This window comes from Mus musculus, chromosome 2 (genome assembly GCF_000001635.26).
Source record: "Mus musculus strain C57BL/6J chromosome 2, GRCm38.p6 C57BL/6J".
NCBI classification, from domain to species: Eukaryota; Metazoa; Chordata; class Mammalia; order Rodentia; family Muridae; genus Mus; species Mus musculus.
This window is the reverse complement of record NC_000068.7, coordinates 120,683,000-120,705,603: the sequence shown is the minus strand read 5'-3', so window position 1 is coordinate 120,705,603 and position 22,604 is coordinate 120,683,000. Positions and strand designations below refer to the sequence as shown.

Genomic DNA, 22,604 nt, shown 5'->3' with positions numbered 1-22,604 from the left:
CCCTTCAGGTCCAGGGCCCTTACCTAGTGTAGAACTCCTCACTGGAGGGCACAGCAGGCTCTTGAGGAGCAAGCACCTCCCCTGTCCCACTCTGCAGCACCTTGAGCAGGGCATCTGTCTCCCCAAAACCATGGTGTAGTTTTGCTTCTGTGAGTTCCACACTGAGAGCGAGCTTCTGAACTCCAGCTTGTAAGGGGATGTGCTCCAACCGAAGCCACTCCAAGTTCTGGCTATACTTGTCAGAAAGTTGCGGTGGCCTGTGTGTCCCTACAGAACTGGAGTCACATCTGACCCCTAAACTTTCACCTTCATGCAGACCTCTGCCAGGTCCACCCTGAACTCCATACAAGTTATTAAAATTGTTATGAACTGGGAGATCCCTGAGGTTGTAATGCTGGGGACCAGGGGCCACATGCATATGTGAACCAGAACAGAGCAGCCCCACGGGGTGGCAGGCCTGAGGTGGGTCTACCGCAGGACTTTGAAGCCCTGTAGTATCAGAGATCTGACAAGGGCTAAGGGGCTGAAGACCTCTCCGTGAAGAAGGTTGATCCAGATTGGGTTGTGGCTCCACCATAAACTCTGAGCCCCAATCCTTATTTGTTGTCCTGCCCTGCCACTGACTGGGCCTTAGTGGACCATGCTCTACAGAAGTCACCTTCTCAGACACACAGCTGTCATCTAGCTTTGGGTTCTTGTGCCTTGGTGGTGGTGATGGCAGTTTGCTTTGGTCTCCAGTGGTGGTCTTGGGCTGAAGCTGCTGAGGGGCTATTCCTAAGAAACTAACTTGGAGACTAGAACTCTGCTGTGGGCTGCACGAGGAGCTGTTATCAAGAAGTAATCTCTCAGAGCTTTTTCCTAAGGGGCTCTTGCCTTCTCTATCCAGAGACTCAGCTCTCTGAGAATCACCAGACTCATCAGTGGCTTGAGAATTGTCCACTGGAGGTCTTGGGTCACCAACAGCGAGGTCTGAATTGATGTCATCAAGCTTCTGGAAGTCTTCAAGAGGATGAACTGAGGGAGCTGATAGAGTCACACAGGCTAACGGGTTGCTCAGCTCCTGGATGCTGGCACTAAATGTAAGGATCGGAGAGGAAGCCCTATCCACTAGCACAGCACGCGAGCCACACAACCTTTTCTGGGTTCTAGGCTCCTGGGTGGACTCGAAAGCACCAAGGGAGAGCCCTGAGTGGGGGGAGAATCTGGGCATGTTGACCACCATGCAAGATTCCTCTGGCCTCAGACTGGGAGGTGGGGAACCATCGGGAGAAGCTGGGGGGCTCATGAAAGTAAAGTTCTGCCCAAGATCAGCTTTCTGGACCCTCAAGTGCGGTGAGGGCAGAGGAGGGCTCTGCAGCTTATTGTGGGTGCTTTCTTCATGGAGACCTGGGGTTTCTGCTGCTCCCTCTGCCTCTCTTTTCTGAAACACCACTGGGACGTCTCCCTTTTCTTGAGCCACAGTGGTGATACCTGAGTCCATCATGTCAAGGATCACACTGACTTCCTCAGACTTGACCTCTGGGCCCTGGAAGGCCAGAGGAGGTAAGGCCAGGTCTGTCTGGATGCCCTCATCCACGGTGGTCGAAGCAGAACCATCCATCCTGAGGGCCTGTTGGGCCTCGTCTAGGGAGTCACGCTTGACATTCTGTTCCTTAATGACTACACCTGGATGTGAGAGACTCCCAAGCAGCTCTGAAGTACTGTGCAGAAGCTGTGAAAGGTGGACAGACAGGTTGTGCATGCTGGTCCAGGAGGCCAGCTCAGAGTCTGACATTGTCCTGGCTTCAGGCTGAAGAGAGACATCAGTGCAACACCAGTGGCGCCTGCTGCCCAGGGCCTGTGTTCCCTGCTCAAAGGTATTCACACTGGCTTCCCCCCCAGCACAGCCCATCTCTGGTGGGCAGAGAAGTAAAATCTCATCTACCTGAGCGGTGGCACTCCCTCCAACCAGAGGCAGCTCATTTGAACTTTGGTCATTCTCAACGTCACTGTGTATGTTTGGCAAATCCTGGGTTTGGGCGTCAGTCTTGGGATGAGAGTGAAATGGAGATTTCTTGTCTTCTAGGACATTGTCTATGCTAGAACACTGAGCCATATTTGATTGTATCAGGCATTGGGGTTTCTGGCTACAAGAGACATCAACTGCACTTCCAAATACATATTGCTTCCAACCAATATGCACAAGTCCCTGTGGACACGAGGACAGGACAGAGGGACTTAATTCACTAGAACCAAAGTGCAGCATTTCTTCGTCCGTCTGAGAATGCCAATTCTCTGGCATACCCTGGACACTCAGTTTATCTGTCTTTCCTTGATGGGCCTGTTCCAAAGCACCAGGCATCCAGGTGGTCATGAACTCAGGGGTTGGCATACATGACACAGTGGAAGACGTTGGGTAAGGAGGAATGACAGGGTTCAAGGGCCTGTGATTAGAGGAGCTATTGTTCAAGTTACACAAAGCTTTCTGACTGCAATCCTGAGTCTTCAGAGATGTTGATATTGGCTTTTCAGAGGAATAACCCCTGAGATGTGGTCTCCACGAGCTATCTGGCCTCTGTGCATCTTCATCTGTTGGGGATGGAGGTTCCACACTCAAATTTAGTTCTTGAAGAGACCGAGATGAGCTGACCACAGTAAACTGTGGTCTAGGGGAATACCTGGCATGCTTGGGGCCAGAGAAGATTGCAATCACAGGAAGCAAGTGCCTGTGGCTGCGTGGCAGCTGCTCCCTATCAGAGCAGTGCTGGCTATGAGTCTGGGCAGCAGGCTGTGATGGTTCCGTTTGGGCTTCAAAGTCTGAAAAGAAAGTCTGGGGCACAGAAGACTTGGTTTCACCATCTCTAGTCTGATAGCCATCAAAGCCACCAACGTTAGAAGGTACTAGATTTCTGACCTGGGCATGGTCTTTGCCATCTCCTGAGACCTGGTCTCTCTGTTGTTCTTCCTCTTCCCATGAAGTCTCAATCTTAGGGTGGCAGGTAGGTTTCAACATGTCTACAAATCTGGCTTGGGGAGCCAAGCAACTGTGACCCCTGACCTTAGTGGATGGTTGCATCTTTTCTGAACAGCATTTAGTGTTTTCTAAATGTCCAAACTGAGCTGCTATCACCAGCTTACTGTCCACACATTCATTTGAATTTAGGGTACCTGGTCCCTGAGTCACCGCAGGAGGTTCTGGCATGGTTTGGGATGCTTGTCCATTCTCATCTACAGAGTTATTCTTCAAAGTTCTCAGTGGCTCAGAGCTCATGCCTGCAGGACTGGATGGAAAAGTATCCTCAGGGGCAGTGGTGACCTTCTTCCCTGTAGTCTCTTCCCCAGAACCTTCCACTGACCTTCCCCTAGCAAATGTGTGGGTGAGGCAACGTGCCCTCATTTCTGAGGTGGAAAGGCAGCTGCAATTTTGAGCTGGAGAGGAGACAGGAGTTGTAGTAGGTGGGTTGGGAATGCTGTTGTCTACTGGCCCACATTTGTGCTTGAGGTCATGTGCCAAAGACACTCGAGAAAGGCACTCTCCTGTTCCATCCACTTCACAGACCGTAGATGGTACTATGCAAAGTGAATGGTCAGGAGGAGCAGCAGCCCAGGGGGTTCCCTTCCTAAGGACACCATCTCTACAGCATAGCAGAGTAGAGGAATGAGAGCAGCAGGCGTGAACAGCAGTAGTAGGTTGAGAACCACTTAAGTGAGGGCAAGGAATAGTTCTGTTCTCTGCCTCCTCATAAGAAGAGCCAAGTGGCCTGCTGCCTCCAGTGTTCCTCTCAAAGACAAGGCACTCTTTTGGGCATGGACCTGGAGCCTCTTCTCTAACTCCACTGGGATGAAGGCTTGGTCTCTGATCTAGAAATGGAGTTGACCATGGATTTTTGCTGTCACCCCCACATGCCAGACCAGAGTCAACATTTTTCCACTTAACAGGATGCCGTATGTTAGCTTCTGCTCCAACATTTCCTGGAGCTTCAGGGTGAACAGCACCTGACTTTGGACTTGCCTTCGTTTCTTCTAAGCCAGTAGAAGCATCCAAGCCCTGAACATGGTCTTGCTTAGACTGAGAAAGGTCTACAGCATTATCAACAGTACAGATCACAGACGGACACTCAGAAAAGACCGCGTTTTCTTTCTGTGTGGTCACTGAGATCTTCTCTGAGCCTCCTCCATGTGTGCTATCTAGACTTCGAGGTTCCTGATGACCCAGGATACTGTCCTTCCCACCAAAGGATAAACCCTTTACAGTCTCCCGAGCAGTCAACTGACCTTGCCCATGCAGAATCCTGCCAGGAGCATAAGAAGTTTGAGAAGGTAAGACAGACACTTTCTCTGATCCCAGCCCGCCATCCTGCTCGACAGCTGGTATAGAAAGAAGCCTGTCTGAGGGCAAAGGATCAACAGATGACTTTGTTCTGGATGCTTCTTTCCTTTTCTCTATGACTTCAGAAGAATCAGACCGTCCACTTGCTCCACAAAATTGCCTTGGTTTACCAGTGCAGTATCTTTTTTCTAGCTCTGAAACAATGTGAGGGGAAGCCAGCAAATGATGCTGTGGTCCTCTGTCAGTTTCAGGATTGGGCAGATGATGAAAGCTCCCTGCACTGACCTGGGCTTTCCTCTCATCAGCCAAGAGGTCTGCAGACACAGCAGATGGAGATGCCTCATGCAGTCTTTGTGCTTTAGCGTCATTCCTGGTGCTACCCCACCCTAACTTAACCTTCTGTGTCTGAGGCTTACCAGCAGCCTCTGAAAACCATTCAGCTTCTTGTAAAGTCTCATACGGAAGGACTGTCCCCTCAGCCACTAAGTCAGTAAGCTGCTTCCTCTGTGTTTTTGCCTGTCTGATCTCTGCTAGGATACCCAGGCATATGGATGCATTGATAGAGGAGTCCGGTAGCAACAGAGGCTCTGCATCAGGTCCCTTCAGTTCAGATATGGGTGTTAAGTAAGCAGAGTTAGGAAGCTGTTGGTCTTCTGACGTCTCCTCTGCCTTCTGCCTTTCCTCTTCACCCTGGTTACTATCTTCTTGTAAGAGAAAACTGACTCTCTTTTCAGCCTGCCTTGAGATCCTGTCCAAGGAACTGTTTTTTCTTTCTTTTTGTACAGTTGCCTCAGCCTCAGAACCCAAAGCTTCCTGGGTAGTTGAGCCTGTGGAGGTATCTCTGAAGTCCCCTTCCTGGTCTTCTTGGGAGCTAGTGCTTACTGTTATCCAGTCCTCTGTATTTAGGAGAGTGCTGTCTGATGTAACAGCCTGACCACTAGCTCTCACGACCACGGGCATTACAGATCCACCCAAGGGAGTGTGTGTGGTGGAGACATCCCCCGAAGCACGTTCCTGTGGGCTGCTGCTTCTGGTCTCTCCACTGTGATCCTGATCCCCTACTCCAGTTGCCAAAGAATTTCTATTAGTTTTCAACATCACAGGTTCTAATATGTACTCAAATGAAGAGACGCCTTTGGTATCAGAGCCATGCAAACCGCTTCTGGGGAAGCTTAGAGAATGCACAGGTTGGGTACCACTCAGCTCTCCATGAGGAAGAGCTGCAGAGAAGCCTGTCTGGTAATAGAATGGGGAAACAGCCTCCTGGCTGAAAAATGTGCCCTTCCAGTGCTGGCTGGGAGTAGGAACTTTCTGAGTCGATGAGACCATATCCTCTTTTTCCTGTAGGCTCCCTCTCCGGTCCACGGTCATTTCTTCAACTCCTCCTTGAGTTTTTGCATCCTCCAATTCTGAACCACTCGGAACTACAACAATTTGGCTTTCCTGAAAACGTTCCATACTCTCCAGTTCCTCAAGACTTTCCAAGGCCCAAGTCTGGCCTTGGAATTTTGCTGATGCTTTTAGAAGCTCATTGTCCTTCTTGGGTCTCTCTATGCTGGGCTGCAGTGGCAGAGCTCTAGCTAATCCTCTCATTGTCCTAGAGTGAAGGGAAATGTTGCTAGGCTTTCTAAGAGCTGTGCCTTTCCCCAAAGAATCGCATGTGTCCCTAGCAAGTCTGTCTGCTCCAGGTGGCGGGTATGAGTGCTCGCTCTCAGACTCCCTCGTTTGTACATATTCCCTTGATCTGAAGGGGCTTCCTGTGAGTTTCTGAATCTGGGTATTATTATTACTAGTTGCATTGGTAACCTCTATTTCTCTAGCTTTGCTATCTTCAAAGATATCATCCTTTATCTGTATTGGGAAAGATGGCTGATCCTCAAAGCATAAATGTTCTCCAGAACTTTCTGGCGTAGGGACATGGTCCGCCTTCTCCTGGTCCTCTAAGTCCTGGAGCATCAGCTCTGTACTTGGCATGTGGGAAGCATGAAGATGCTTATTGTGCTTGGATTCAATTTCTAAGATGCCCGTTTCCAGCTGCATCACACTCCTCATCAGCCTAGCCATTTCGTCGATATTATTAACTCTTTTATTCTGTTTCTCTTCCAAAGGCTCTTCTTTGGACTGTACTTCTTGTGACTGCCCATGGGCCTTGCATTCAGTGGGCTTTCTTTCCCGAGAGCACAGAAGTAGATGGCATCTTTCACAGATATACTGGGTCCCTGGAAGACTAAACTCTTCCTGGATGTCTTTGGAAATCACTTCTCTGAGAAGCCCAGTTTCATTCCTCCCCTCCCGCCTGCGGGTTGGACTTCTCCCTCCGGCCACGATCACAGGGCTGCTTAGACAGTGGAGTGATCTTGATTTCAAAGAGACAGCAGCTTCCTCTGGTATGACCTTCTCCGGGTCTAAATTGGCGATTTTGCCAATGAAATCAGACCTGGCTCCAGGAGACTGACTGTGCATACCACAGGACTGTATCTGTGGCAGGAGTAGACTCTGTTCTTCCCCACTTGCCTTGGAATCACAAATGAAGAGCAAAGTCTTTGGCTCAGAGCCATTGAAGGCAACACTGCCGTGATGCCACGCAGAGGCCCCTTCTTCGTCCTGGTGGACTGAGAGGCTGTACTCCTTATTTAAAATTCCAAGTTGATTCCCACACTCACAAACTTTGAGTCTGGTAGAAGGGAGATGCTGTCTGTTCTGAGCAACAAAAGAGTAAGCAGAATCATGGTTTTCTTCCTCTCTCATATTTCTAGAGTGTTTCCCCAGTTCTTCAGTGCCTTCGCCTGTGTCCAGATCTGTTGGCCTTTTTGTTGTTGTCTGCTGAGGTGAATCAATCTTAGAATTCTGACTTTGGGACAACTTGGGCAAATTATTTTTCCAGTGAGCCTTCTGGGAGACTTGATGGCTATGATCAAAGCCCCAGGCTTCCCTAGGGGGCGGGGATGGCACCCAGGCTTCTCTGCAGGCTGGAATCTCTAAGGCAGTTTCTGTCAGGGCATCCCTGCTTTTGGTTACATAGAACGTTTCCAGGGGAGGCGGCTGCAGGGAGGATGGGGAAGAGCTCCAGGGGGTAGAGTGCAGGAACAACTCAGGACCTGAAGGGAAAGCACAACAGGCATCTATGCGTGTTCCAGCTACTTCCCCATCGGTGCACTGCTGGGAAGCTGCCTTCTCTTCCAGCAGGGGTTGCTGGTAGCTGTTGTGACTTAATAGTCCTGGTTGAACCTTAGTATTTTTCCCGAGAAGAGCCCCATCTTGAGGTAAGCAGTCTCCTTCAGTGGCTAAGGTGTCATCATTATGATAAGCCCTCTTCTGCCCAGAGGAAGTTATCAGTACAGAATGTCTGTCACCCTGAAGGCATCCTTCTAAGCTGGCACGATGGACTTCCCATGCTTCGGTCATGGAACTTGGTATCACATTTCCTGCTGTATAGGGCTGTGCATTTATAGATCCAGAAGTCAGTGACTCGATGTCTGCTGGGTATGTCCCATTAGAACTCATCCTCTCAACAGTACTGAGGAGATCAGAAGCACTTTCTACCTTGGCACTCAGGCTGTCATGGTCTTTCTCTGCTCTTAAGTGCCCGATTTTGGATATGTGGACTGGAAAGGAGCTGAAATCTAAATTTCTAGGTAACCCGGGGCCAGTTGGCAACTGAGTGTCTACTTTATCAGAAGCTTCAGCCAGGGAACTGGAGTCTTCCTCCAGGAAGGGGAAAGCTGGCCTGGGCTCTCCCACAGCCTCAAAACCAGAATCAGAGAGCTCAAGGAGATATTCTTGATGAAGGGCAGCCCAGTCCTTATTAACACTACATACTTGAGTGAACGAGGTGGCAGAGGGAGCCAGCACGCTTGACATGTCAGAATTGTGGGACTCTTCAGAGATACCCTGGTTGGTCATGTCAGGCATTTCTCTGCCCTGAAAGAATCCACCATCTCCTGGCTGAAGGAGTCCTTGGCTTTCACAAACTGAGGGCTTGGATGTATCAGAAGCAGAGGTTGCATACAAATCTGAACTGCAGGGTGGCTCAGTACTGCTTTGGGGAAGTTTGCAGGTACCTGGTGGCTTTGGTTCTTCAATGCTTAGCCAGTGTTTGGGCTTCTCATCATGGGGCTGAATTTCATGTATGTCAGGGCTTGGACATAAAGAATGTATGTCCCCTGAGGGACTGCTGGGACTGACCTTAGAGTCACAAGAAAACCATGAATCCACAGATAACAGGGGGCTCTCTCTTGCAAGTTGAAGGCCTCGGAGAGGGTTGGTGTGTTCAGAATAGCTTGCTTCCATTTCTGACTCAAGCTGCTCACAAGGGGGCTGGAACTGAGGATCAAGGTAAAATGAATTGCTTTTTGGCAAGAGAACATTTACCCCAACTCCCATTCTATGGTTGGTAGGGCTAGGCCTATCCATTGCCTCCTGGTCTACTGAAGACGGGGTGGCATTCTGCAGATGCCAAAAAGTCTCTGTAGGCATCTCATCAGCAGAACCAAGAAAAGGCTCCCCTTGCCTATTTTCAGGATCAATCAGGCTGTCCAAAGAAAAGCTCCTGTATTTTTGAGTACATAAGCTACTGTCTGAAGGCATGGGGAGACCCCGCACAGAGGCTGAAGTTCTGGCCCTTGAATGCCCATGGTCCTTCATGGAATATTCACCTCTAGAGTTTTCTGGGAGGCTTTTGTGTCCCTTCCCAGCAAGTGAATCCTCAGATATTTGACTGTTGTCACTTTCAGAGTTCTCTGAATCCGGGAGATTCCATTTTCCCTGAAGGTCCTCTGGTTTCAGTAGTTTCTTTGGAACTTTGGCATAGATATAAGAAAGAGAATCCACTGAGTAACTGCTTTCAGTGTCAGATAAATCTCTGTCCTCTTCCCTTACAGGGTCCTTTATAGGTCTAGAATCTGTGAAGGAGGCTGGTGTGCCTGGATCCCCTGCACGAGGTTGGTTTTTTAAAGGACCGCCATGAGGCAAACGAGAGAACGTTTTGACAATGTCTCTGGCCCTAGCTGCCAGCACCCGCTGATGCTTTTTTGATGCCCTGCTTGAAGGAGATGGTTTGGATTCTGCCTGAAAAGTCTTGACGACTTTTCTATGCCCAGCTGCTGGCTCCAATCCACTGAGATCCGTAGATTGGGAAGTAGTTTCCTTGGGATCCTTGTAGGTCCCACAGGTCCCTTCTTTTTGCCATCCAGTTTTTGTGTTGACAGAGGCCCATCTGGTCTGGGCAGCAGGGATGAAGGTCCTTGAACCATCTCTTGCTTTTTGTTTCTTAGTTGATTGGCCCTGGGATGACATCTGACAGGGTTGCTTACCCAGCGACTCAATTTCTTGACTACTGACAGACTTGTGGCTCACAGTGAGATGGGTGCCTTGGGTAGAGGCTCTCCTGGCTGGAGAGAACTTCCTCCACCGAGATGAATGGAAGCTGTTCCTGCCCAGGCGACCTGCCTTTGGAGGAATGCAATCTGTTGACAAGGTTTTTTCTGGCATTTGGTGAGTCAGCTCAGGCACAGGTGGTGACATGGCAGAAGGATCCCAGTTCATGAAATCACTGTGAAGATAAGGAAAGCCATCTTAGAATAGTAATGTTCCTGTGTCAATACAGGAGGAATGTGGCATTCTACTTAGTTACTCTGAAAGAGGTTGGAAAGCAAGCTGCCCACTCACTGTATCCTGCACTCCTCAGATCAATAACACACAAAAGCAGACTGTTGACAACAGAGCCCTGGCTTTCAGAGGTCTCAGATACATGTTACTCAATCCCCGCCCCCAACTGCTTTATCTTAGGGAAAAGTTTAACTGACCTACATTTCAAGAAATTGGCTATGTGAGGAAAATGGGAACAATTTTAATTCTATAAAGAATCAAGCAGATGATCTGTGGTGTGGTATCATCTACAGAGCTGACCCATTTTGCATACTGATAAGAAGAAATAGGAAAGAATGACTTTAGGAACTTCAGACTTAATAGTGACATGTAGTTTATAAATCCAATTAGATCTTGATATGGAAAATCAAGGCACCCTTCAAGTAACTTGAGAAAACTGAGTGTGACCCAGGTGTTCGTGTCTATCAAGCTATAACCTAATCTTGGCAGGTATGATTTTGTAGGTATGACAGAACAGTTGTTTATTTTTAGAGATAATACGTAAAGATACGGGGGTGATATTATTCTAAATCCTTTGGAAGATAGGGTGGTGGGACTCTAAAGTAAGTGCAGTACATCTTTATAGTTGCTCAAAATAGGTACTCCATACGTCTCTCAACTTTTTGCATGCTTGAATGTTTTCCATAGTAAAAAAGTTGGCTTGCGTGCCCAATTATTTGAAGGACAAAGTGGTGAGAAAACATGACAGCAACAGACTTTGTGTGACTCTACTGTGCAAGGCCAAGGACACACAGAACAGGATGCAGGCCTCCACTCCAAGGAATCTGGGAGATAATATACTCCCCACCCTACAACAGCAGACTGGGAGTGAAAAAGCCAACAGTCAGATCCAAACATGTACGAGGGAGTCAGGTCAGGGTGGAGGCTGCCTGTGGGATCAAGGAAGACTGGTTGGAGGTGAGATGAGGGTGAAGGCAGGATACATAAGAAACTGCATCTGGACACATGCAAATGATTCGAGTTCCTTGAAAAGAAGCAGAGAGCTGGAAGCAACAGCAGCTCTGAAAGTATAAGAAGCTGCCTGATTCTTAAGATATGCAAACAAGGGCTGGTGAGATGGCTCAGTGGGTAAGAGCACCCGACTGCTCTTCCGAAGGTGCAGAGTTCAAATCCCAGCAACCACATGGTGGCTCACAACCATCCGTAATGAGATCTGACTCCCTCTTCTGGAGTGTCTGAAGACAGCTACAGTGTACTTACATATAATAAATAAATCTTTAAAAAAAAAAAAAAAAGATATGCAAACAAGGGCTAGCAAGATGGCTCAGCAGTTAAGAGCACTGACTGCTCTTCTGAAGGTTCTGAGTTCAAATCCCAGCAACTACACAATGATGCCCTCTTCTGGTTTGTCTGAAGACAGCAGCAGTGTACTTATTTATAATAATAAATAAATCTTTGGGCCTGAGTGAGTGGGACCAACCGGAGCAAGCAGAGGGCCTAAATTCAATTCCCAACAACCACATGAAGGCTCACAACCATCTGTACAACTACAGTGTATTCATATACATTAAATAAGTAAATCTCTTTAAAAAAAAAAAAAGCAAGCTGGGTGTGATGGTGCATGCCTTTAATCCCAGCACGCAGGAGGAAGAGGCAGGCGGATTTCTGAGTTCAAGGCCAGCCTGGTCTACAAAGTGAGTTCCAGGATAGCCAGGGCTACACAGAGAAACCTTGTCTCGAAAAACCAAAAAAAAAAAAAAAAAGCAAACAAAGAGAAGCCCAATAAACACCTAGCCTCCTCACAGACCAAGCAGCAGGAGCACTGCCCTGCCCGGAAAGTTGGGTTAACTCCAGCCATGGCTCCTAGTGGCATCACTGGTACCTGTGTAGCTGGGGCAGGCGTCGGCAGCCGAGCCTTTGGAGACTCAGAGAACTGCAAGTTGTCCATCTGCTTCTCCGCTGAGAACCTGGGCCTGAGGTGTTAGAGCTAGAGGCCCAACTTGGGGCCCTGGAAGCACCATCGTCCTGGATCCAGAAGAAGGTACTGAGCTGCTCCAGTCTCCTCTGGGCCTCCAGCAGCCTCCGCTTCTTAATAATTCTTTCCAGCTGGAATGATACCTTTTTCTGCCTGATGTTCCAAACGGTAGCCCGAGTAGTATGTCTCGGTGAGCACTGGGGCTGCACCACCCTCTTCTGGCTTTGGACCAGTGGGGATGGTGGAGTCTGAGGAACTGTTGGAAGCCAAGCATCAGGTGCCACAGAGGCCTCAAGTTCTTTCTCTTCTCCACAGTTGCCTTCTTGCTGTGTCTCTCGTAAGCTGGCTAGCCAGGTCTCTTCTGTGAGTAGCCACTGCTGGTCTGGGAAGCAAACACACCCAGAGAGAAAGTCAGCGCTTCCTGCCTATGGCTGTCTGGACTCAGACATCTCCAGCCATGGCTAGAGCTGTAAGGAGTGAAGAGGGTTGGATAGAGCGGCGTGGCAAGAGGAAGCTACAGGGCCTCCTCACTGCAGGGAAAGGAAAGGAAGACGTGTAGGCCTCAATGTAACAGTGGACAAGTGGGGCGGGTGGAAATGCACAGACAAGTGCGCCATTGGAGGGAGTCAGCAGAAGATGCCTCATTCTGAGGGGCCATAGAGAAGTCCACTTGCTTATTTCCAGCCCCCTTGTGTGAGCTTCAGGTCTCTAAAAGAAGGAAGAGAATGCCCAGGACAAAAGATTCCATCATATCACAAAGACAACAAAGGTCAGAATGCAGAAGCTTGGCAGCATGAAGCTGGGAAAGGCAGACGAAGCACACCTTAGAGGAGGGCACCTACTGTCTTTTATCTGCTGGCTGATATGTGTGTGGTCCAGTTCTAGCTCCTTCTGGACTCTACTCTGTCCTTCTTTGGCTTGCTGCTTCAGAGCCTCCACATGGCACTGCTGTTGCTCAGGCTGGGCTCTGTAAGGGATCTCGCTATGTCTTGATGGCTGCTGGTCCCTGTCACACTGCTCTTCCAGCACTCTCCTGTGACAAAAAGCTCAGAGTCACCCAAGCAAACCAAACTCAGGACAAATGGATGGGAGACTTCTATCCCTCTGAGAGGGATAGAATTCAACAAGGTAGAAGGGGCTTCAGACATCTGGAAGCTTGGAACAAATATAGGTGTGTTGTCATAGGCAGCTCATGACATCACAGTACAGGAGCAGAGAATAGACATTAGACTATCATATTCTTAGAACTGTGGGTTTAGCAGAAACCCAAGTTTACTCTCATAAGGAAATCATAACAGTAAAACAGATATTTTTGTTGCTGCTTATTTTTATTTGCTTTGGTGTTTTGTTTTGTTTTGTTTTTGAGACAAGGTCTTTCTATGCAGCCCTGACTATCTAGGAACTATGTAGACCAGGCTGGCCTTGAACTCACAGAGCTCCACCTACTTCTGCCTTCCTAGTGCTGAAATTAAAGGCATGTGCCACCACACCTGGCTCATAAGGAAATCATAAGGGTAAAACAAATATTAAAAGTACAAAAAGCTGAGTGTCCTTCAACCCTAATACTTTGGAGGCAGAAGAAGGAGGATTATGAGTTTGAGGCTAGTTTTCCTGTCTTAAAAATAAAAAGTAAAGCCGGGTGTGGTGGTGCACGCCTCTCGGGAGGCAGAGGCAGGTGGATTTCTGAGTGCGAGGCAAGCCTGGTCTACAAAGTGAGTTTCAGGACAGCCAGGGCTATACAGAGAAACCCTGTGTCGAAAAACCTAAATAAATAAATAAATAAATAAATAAATAAATAAATAAATAAATAAATAAATAAATAAATAAAATAAAAAAGTAAAATAAAAGATAAAAAATAATACTTTAGCTAAATCAAGCATCTTGTCCAGGCTTGGGAGATGGCTCAGTGGATAGAGCATTTGCCACTTGACTGTGAGGGCAAGGGTTTGGATCCCCAGAATACACATAAAAGCCAAGCAAGTATGATAGCTACCTGTAATCCCAGTCCTTAGACAGCAGAGGCAGGGGATACCTACGACAAGTTGGCTAGTTTATAACTGGCAAGCTCTGGGGTCAGAGAGAGACCATGCCTTAATAGAGTGGAGCCATTGAGAGACACTGATATCAACTTTAGTCTCTCTCTCTCTCATATGCACGCACACACATACCCCAAGTCAAGTATATATGCAAGTATTCACATACAGAGGAGCTATTCCTTTAAAAATGAAAGAATTAAAAAGGGTTTCTACAAAAATTCACAGTTGTTCTCTGCTGCCTTGGGGTCTCGCCGGGTCTGCAGCAGAATCTAGTGGTGGCTACTTACTACTGCAGCAGCAGTGAGAGCCTCTTCTGGGTTCCAGACATTTAAGGTAAGCCCGGCCCCACCAACTCCAAACAAGAGAATTAGAATAACATAGCCAACAGACTCAGGGACAAAATTTTTTCCTGGTCCAAATCACTACTACAAGAAAACAAAAATGGCTTAGAAAAAGCTCTGGCCCTCTCAAATGCTCCTCCAGAGATAAATGAGGGATAGCAGCCTAGGATGAGGGCAGCACTGATGCCAAGCCCAGGTTAAGAGTAGGAGAGACAACCCACAAATCCAGACCTGGCCATGTACTTTCTTCTGTCTGTTCCACTCCCTGGCCCCTTTGCACAGTCACTAGCTTGAGGGCCACACCACCTGACCAAGGGCTGGCACCAGATGCTGGCTACAGCAGATGGATAGGCCCAGCCCAGCCTACAGGCCCCTCAAGCTGGTGGTGAATGGCGGGGGCAGTCCATGAGAGAGGCCTTGACAGCTGGATGGATAAATGAGCGCATTCTTGGTGTTGATGAAAGGTCATGGGCTACAGAGTCCTGGAGATGAGAAAAGGAAGGATGAGCCTACAGTGCTCTCGGGGGAGAATGGTGAGCTGGCTTACACAAGAGGACAAGAAAGGAAAACAGCTTTCCTAGGGCCATTAGGGCCATGTGAGGATTATGCCCGTTCAGCTCCACCAGTCCTCATCACAGGATCCCTGGGAAGTGGATAAGCACCCTTCCTTTAGAGGTGAGGAAAGAGGCTCAAAGAGTAAGGGAGCGGTCTAAGATCACACAGCTCTTCTGTGGTAGGGCCACAGGTGAGTCTGTTCACCCAACTCCAATGCACCATTCTATATCCATAGCTCTTCAAATTGCAGTGTTGTTCCCTGTGAACTCTGCACTCTGAGATAAACCAGATCTTCAATCTGCCTTCCCAATGAAACCTTATCCAAAACAAATTCTTCTTCACGGCTTCCCTACAAAATAAGGGTTCTTTCTGAGAAAACAAGAACTTCAGCCTCAATCCCAAATTCTCCTGGGCTTTGATACTCTCCATCTTCCCTAAGACCTTGACCCTGGGACCAGCCGTCCCTAAACCTCTGCTGTAGCATTGTTCATCATGTGAGCAGCTCTGTGAAGATGCTCTGCTGCTCACCCAGCTCCCCATCCACATCATCTCCTGCTATCAGTGTCAGAGAGACTATCTTCATCTTCCATCAAATGCTCCAGGCCAGAAGAGTGAGCCGGATCCCTCCAAAGAGGCCACAGGTCACAAGAACCTGCTGAGAGTCCTTGGAAGTGCTTGATAGTCCTGCTAGTGATCTCACTGGTACTGAGTCCCTGATGACTTTCCTACAGTTAGACCTGACACACAGGCCATTTTGGCTAAAGGAACAAAGGAGCTTCCAGGGACAAACCCACCAGGTGTCCAGTCGAGGAAAGGATACTGTATAGAAAGGACAAGGATGAAGTGGAAAACCAGCTGCTGTCAATTACATATAAATTAACTCAAGACGTCAACGTTTGTCCCAAAGCAGGTGAAACAGGAGGGATAGCAGACTCCCAACGTGTTTTCTCATTGTGCCCATAGGTCCTGATCTCTCATGTGCATAGCTCTGCATTGTTGGTTGAGAGAATAAAAGAAATACATTTTAAAGATCCAGAGGAAGTCAAATATAATTTAGGCTAACAGATATGCATACTATGAGCTCACACACATGTGCACTGAGACTTACAGAAGCAGGACCAAAGATGTCTGCTGACACTTCCTAGATAAATCTTGCCGACAGGAGAGATGCATGCCTTCCAGTGAGAAGAGAGACAAGATACCAAGCAGGAAGAAAATGAGGGCCATGGCTATGTCCCTGTTGGCTACAAACTCAGCAGCCAGTTCCCAATTTTCAGATTACTCATAGTTTTTCATTGCTGTATCAAACACTTGAGGGAAACGACTTGAGGAAAGGATTCACTACCAGTTCAGAAGTCCTAGTCTATGGGAGACTATCCTGCGGTTTGGGCATGAGCAAGGCTAGGGGCACACGTGGTGGTACAAAGTGGCTCACCTCATGGTAATAGGAAGTGGAGCGGGGACAGAGGGAAGCAGAATAAGATACATCCCAAAAACACGCCTCCAGTGACCTACTTCTTTGCACTCCATCATACCTCCTAAAGGTTCCAGAACCTCATAGGTTATGCCACAAGATGGAGATTGCTCTTCAATGCCCAAGCCTATGGAGAACATTTTATTTTCAAGCCACAACACTTGTCCAGGTCAATCTGGACCTAATTTGTTCAGACCTTAGATGTTATACAACACTCTCCCATTTCCAGTCTGTTCCAGACTAAGAAGTAAACGTAGGAGACTCCATTGCTACAATCAGCAGATTCTCACCTCTCCTTCCTGAGCACAGGGCAGAGACCCAGTCTTGAGGCACTGACATCTCCATCCAAGTCCAGCCATTCCAAAGAGCCACTACTGCCAAGAGCCTCTCCAACCTGAGACATGGAAATGAGCAGTTATTCCCACAGGGTAGTGCCGAGGCTTCCCAAGCAGCCGCTCAGACATCACAGCCATGCCTACCTTGAGCCTTTGGTGCCGCAGCACAGCGGCCTCGGCTGGGTGGTTAAATCGGAACTTCTGTGCTTTCCCCAGGGTTATGACAGCTCCTGTGACACACCAACCAGAGTTCAGTCCATAATCACGCCCTGAGACAAACTGTGATACTGTGAGATAACTCATGCCTGCAACAAGCTAAGTTGATATCTATTAATGATATATCTCACAGTTATAATCAAATAAATAGCAGGAAAAATTCCAGGTAGTATAGTCGAGAAAGTTCATGAAGAGGAAGGCTCTGAGCTTCAGAGAATGGGACTTAAATAGACTAGTGGCACACTGACACAAAGTCTTTACAGCAAACTACCAAGAACTGCAAAAAGACAGGCTTCATTCAATCCTGCCCTATGCTCCCATTATCACAGATGGAGAAACTGAGGTTCAGATAGACAAGCACAAATTTCCATGAGTCATCTCTACTCTTGGGTCCTAGAATGAGGAGGATTATATTAGAAAATCTTCAGGTTCCTGGCTGAGTAACACATGATTGAGTCTTGCTTCACTCTGGACCTATGAGACTGAAGATGTTCATCACTCATCCAGATATACCCTGGGGGGTAGACAGCCTTACCTTGTGTCAGACGGCAGGAAGCAGTGACCTCACGGCCATTGACCGTACAGCGTGCCCCTTGGGTAGGCCGGAGGATGACCACCCCACAAGTGCTAGTGATCGTGCAGTGGTCTCTCTCAATCCACTGGCCCTGAAGGACTGAAGAGAAGGGGGCAACTTGAGTTCAGAAATCATTCAGGAGAATGCCTCTTCCGGTTTTAACAAGTTCCAACCCAACACCTGGATTATTTCCCAGCCCAACAAAAAAGAACTCCCACCACCTGAAACCATCAAGAGGTGAAAGCCTCCCCATATAAACCTCCTCCTTCCAAGTTTCAACTCAAAAGCAGCAGCAGAAAGAAAAGCAGACCCAGAACCCTTCAGACACCTTTCCACATCACGGTCATCAGCTTCCTCTATTCAGACACAAATAGTTGCCTGTGTGTCAGACTCAAATGTGTGGTCACCTACCGATATCCTGCTCCTGGTCTGAATCAATCCTTCCGATTTTTGTTGTCCCTTCCTATGGGGAGGAAAGAAGGAAGCCATTTTAATAAGAATCAAGAGAGACACAGCCTCAAAGCAGAGTTCACATCTGTGTGTCATCTGTGTCTCCCCAAGCCTAGCTCAGCATTCTCAGAACCATTTCCCAACCTCAGGAGGCTCTTCTGGCCTCCCAGCCGCTCGCTCTGCAGTCCAGGGGGACACTAGCAGTAATACACACCACTTGTCTATTTGAAAAGCCCAACAAGTGCTGACAAACTCCTTTCTGCCCTGTGGCCTGAGGTCAAGGCATAGCTGCAGGTTAGAAATTCTTCAGTAGAAGGAAGGGGGGCACACATATACTACATATACTCCATTCTCAAAGCAACTAAGGTGAGTGTGGCCCATGTTTGATGCAGGAGACTCAAAGACCTTTTTGTAAAGATTTATGGATTGTTACCTTCTTGCTCCACAGAGAAAGCATAACAGATGCCAAGTTCTATGAAGGGTTAGCACAAACAGGGGGAAGGTGTCTCGAGAAGCGAAAGGAACTGGAAGAGAGTAGAAGAGAGCACAGCAACTGGTGTTAACACAAGCAAAGCACTGAATTAGTACAACACTAGGCTTTGGGCTCTTGGTTATGACAAACCCACTGCAGACCACACAGCTGTTAGAAGGTAGCAACATGGTAACAAAGATGCTGACTTGTTTGTTTCTTTCTTTTCTTTTAAGATTTTTATTTATGTATTATATGTAAGTACACTGTAGCTGTCTTCAGACACACCAGAAGAGGGCATCAGATCTCATTACGGATGGTTGTGAGCCACCATGTGGTTGCTGGGATTTGTACTCAGGACCTTTGGAAGAGCAGCCAGTGCTCTTAACCGCTGAGCCATCTCTCCAGCCTGGGTATATGTTTCTTAAGTAACCATTTGCTATGTCCCAAGTATTATGCTAAACGTTTTGTAGACATTATCTTCTTTTTGTTTGCTTTATAAGCCAGTAACCCACTTTGTAGCCTAAGCTGGTCTTGAACTCTCAACATCTTGCCTCAGTCTCCCAAGTGTTGGGATCAGTGGCATTTATAATTGTACTTGGCTTTGTTTAATCCATTAACAACCTCAAACGTTGGTGCTACTGTAACCTTCTTATAGGCCAGAAATCTGAAGCTCATAGAAGACAAATTGCCTAAGAAACCCATTTGCTAAGTAGGAAAGCTGTGGCTTCAATTCAGGTCTCTGAATCCACTACCCATGTTTTTCTCAGCCTTATCCTAACACCTCTCCAATGAGAGATTTCCAAGGTGACTAAAATCACTAGGTCACACTATTAGCAGCAACAGGGAGACCTTGTAGCTTTCCCAAGACAGTGTAAAAGAAGAATCCTGGAAGCAATGAAGTTTTAGTCTTGCCCCATGCCCCTCTACCACTCCTCCCTGCATATAAGTCAATGGTTGCCAACTTCTATCAACAGTGCCAAGGGAGAAGCGTGATGACTGGTCTTGGTTGTCAACTTGACTGTATCTGGAATCAACCAAAACCCCAGCAGTTGGGTACAGGGTTTTAGGATCCAGTCAAGGAGGGCTTTTTCTCACTTTTCTCATTTGAGGTGAGAAAATCCATTCTGTGGTGGTTTGATATAGAATGGTCTCTATAGGATCATGTTTGAATGCAGGGTCCCCAGTTAGTGGAACTGTTAGGGGAGGATTAGGAAGTGTGGCCTTGTTAGAGGAAGTATGTCACCAGGCTTTGAGGTTTCAAAAGTCCACACCAGGCCCAGTCTTGCTCTCTCTCAGCCTGCAACTTTTAGATCAGATGTGAGCTCTCAGTTATTGCCCCAGTGACATGCCTGCCTGCCTGCCTGCTTCCTGCCATGATGGGCATGGAGTAACCCTCTGAAACTATAAGGAAGCTCTTAATGAAATGCTTTTTTTTTTCTTGGTTTTTTGAACAGGGTTTCTCTATATAGCCCTGGCTGTCTTGGAACTCACTTTATAGACCAGGCTGGCCTCGAACTCAGAAATCCGCCTGCCTCTGCCTCCCAAGTGCTGGGATTAAAGGCATGCGCCACCACCGCCCGGCATGCTTTCTTTTTGTAAGTCGCCTGCCCATGGTCTCTCTTCAGGGGTTGGGTGGAGGGCAAGCATCTGTCTTTGTTGGTTTGTAGGCTCAATGAAAGTGTGAGAAGAAAACTTTCTAGACTCTTGAATTTGCCCATGTTTGAGCAACCTGAATTTGTAGTTTAGAAGCTCTGATGATTATCATCTTCTTAAACAAGCTGGCCTCCAACTCCTGAGCTCAAGGACATTTCTGTATCACCTTTCTGAGCAGCTGGGACTGTAGGCACAGGGCATTTTTCTCAACTTATACTGATTGTATTTTTGAGGTTAGGATTTTGCTCTTCGTAACTGCACCCCTGTGCTTTAGGAAATCAGAAAAGCAATGGAAGAGGTGCCATTCTTACCTTAATGTGAAGAAATTAAGGCACAGAAATAATGAGCCAGTTACAGGAAAGCACTAGTTAGCAGCTGAAAACCAATCATCATGTTGATTTCCAGCGTCCTCCAGCCATTTACACAAAACCCAAACAAAATCCCAACTGCGGCTGGATCAGATCCCCGAGGCAGCTCTCTGAGGCCTTGGTCTGGATCCCTAAGAACGCAGCTGTGAGCTACTTTCTGAGGCCAGTGGCCGGGGAGGAAGGTGGTGAGCCAGCCTCCTCACCTTGAGGTGATAAAGCACAACCCCTGTGCTGAGCACATCATCCTCCAAGGCCATCAGGTGTGGCAGGCTGGAGTCAATAACCACCCTGGCCCTCTTCCTGTTGATGTCCACACCATAATGCTCCATGAGCGCCTGCCGGTCATTCCGCTTCTCAGTCCAGTGTTGAGTCAGCGTGTCTATCTGCAGAGTACAAGAGATGACAGGCTCCCTGTGTGGGGAAGAGACTGAGGTCCACTCTCACCTATTGCCTCCATGTTTTACCTCCTCCCTCACGATCCCAGATGTCACTATTTGGAACCTCACAGAGGTCCTTGTACCTTTTTATCTGTGAGTGCTTCGTGTGTTTTAAGTGTTCTTTAATAAGCAAGTGTTACTTTCAGAAACAGCAGCTCCTTCAATAAATGCTTAAATTTTTCTTCAAGTGAGCGTACATTGTTCTTTTAACTAGAAAAAAAATGTGCCGTGGTTTGAATATGAAATACCTCAGAGGCTCCTGTGTTAAAGACTTGGTGCCCAGCTGGTGGCAGTGCTTTGGAAAGTGATGGAAACTTTAGAAGGTAGGGCCTAATCAGAGAAGTACCATGTCCCTGGCTCCTTCCTGCCTCCCTTCCCATGTCCCCGCTGCTGTGACATGACTATCTTTGTTCCATTATGCTCCCTGCACCAGGTAATCTGTACATGTTTCCATACTGTTACTGTCCCAGGTCACTCTCCCAGTTCTGTGGCTTTGCTGATGTCATCTCTCCCTCATACAAAGTGCCCTTCTCCCTCTCTATCAACTCTATCAACCCCTCAAGGTCTAGTTCAAAACCAGTTCTCTGCCTTCCAGCATATGACAACTGTTCCAAAAATTATAGGGCATGATGATTTCTTCCTTATCAGACATGTCATGAAACACCAGCCTGTGTATCCAAGTGGTCTGTGCCATCAGAGGGAGGGAGGGACTCCTCTAGCCCTGGAAGCTTCAAACTGAGCGCTCAGTCCATGAATACACGCTGGCTGCCTGATTACTGACTAGAAAATCATTTTTCTAGGCTACTCATACTATCCAAAAAAGCTACCATGTGCCTAAGAAAGTAAAATACAAACATACAAAAAAAAATCCATTTACTATCAGCTAAGGCAAACACCTTCTCTACTCAAGGCTCAATGTAAATAAAAATGATTTCTAAACTGGACAGCTGCTCTTTGCCCCACTGAGGGAGCAGACCTAGATGAGGAAGGACAAATGGAGATCAAACTTAATTGCAGGGTACTGGAAAGTTCTACTGGGTCCACTCAACACACCCACCTTCAAATCACTCTGGAAGACTAGCTCCTGCAGGCTCTCATCCAGATCATCATTCAGTGAGCTGAAGTTCCTCTGCAGAGACAGACAGACAGACAGACAGACAGACAGAGAGAGAGACAGAGAGAGAGACAGAGACAGAGAGAGACAGAGACAGAGAGAGAGAGAGAGAGAAGGGGAGGGGAGGGGAGGGGAGAGGAGAGGAGAGGAGGAGAGAGGAGGAGGAGGGGAGGAGAGAGGAGGAGAGGGAGAGGAGAGGAGAGAGAGAGGGAGAGGAGAGGGGAGAGGGGAGGGGAAGAGAGGAGAGGGGAGGGGGAGATGAGAGAGAGAGAGAAAAAGAGAGAGAGAGAGAACAAGTTCTGATGTTTTCTTGCTATGACCTACAAGTAGGTCCCATCATTGCATCTAAGGATAAATTAAAGTATGGATAAAGCAAAGACTTCACCACTGAAGTAAGATGTAAGTCAGGGGCATTTGGTATTTGGGTTCATATGAATACAATGGAGGAGAAATGAAATAAATTCTTCTCTAGGACCCAATTCTACAGAGAGCAAGGGCCAGCAAGGCAAGTGTCCTCTAGACAAAAGATGACACAAGGAAAGGCCATCCAGCTCATCTGAAGCCACACAGAGAAGGGGGGGGGCCTTCTGCTTCTGCTCCATCACTGACAACTGAAAATATAAAGAACAAGGCCAGCCAGATGCTCGGCAGGCAGAGGCTCCTTCTATGCATACCTGGCAACCTGAGT

General features: G+C 47.7%; 1 protein-coding gene across 6 annotated transcripts in view; it reads right to left on the bottom strand.

Annotated features, from left to right (window-relative positions):
- Positions 1 to 22,604, bottom strand: part of Stard9 (START domain containing 9) — a 99,948-nt gene that overhangs the window by 23,430 nt on the left and 53,914 nt on the right. For 3 of the 6 annotated variants that reach the window (XR_001783628.2, NM_001370940.1, XM_006500510.4), the window contains 9 exons: positions 21,860 to 21,931; positions 20,569 to 20,748; positions 17,834 to 17,885; positions 17,384 to 17,521; positions 16,777 to 16,862; positions 16,588 to 16,691; positions 12,734 to 12,924; positions 11,799 to 12,273; positions 24 to 9,860 (listed from right to left, as the gene is read on the bottom strand). Coding sequence is in view for 5 of the 6 variants with exons in the window: in NM_001370940.1 (NP_001357869.1) it covers positions 24 to 9,860; positions 11,799 to 12,273; positions 12,734 to 12,924; positions 16,588 to 16,691; positions 16,777 to 16,862; positions 17,384 to 17,521; positions 17,834 to 17,885; positions 20,569 to 20,748; positions 21,860 to 21,931 (11,135 nt within the window). In the remaining variant the exon portion in view is untranslated. Of the gene's footprint in view, positions 1 to 23; positions 9,861 to 11,798; positions 12,274 to 12,733; positions 12,925 to 16,587; positions 16,692 to 16,776; positions 16,863 to 17,383; positions 17,522 to 17,833; positions 17,886 to 18,305; positions 18,397 to 20,568; positions 20,749 to 21,859; positions 21,932 to 22,604 lie in introns of all 6 variants that reach the window. The other 3 variants (XM_006500511.4, XM_006500512.4, XM_030251969.1) reach the window with 3 other exon arrangements.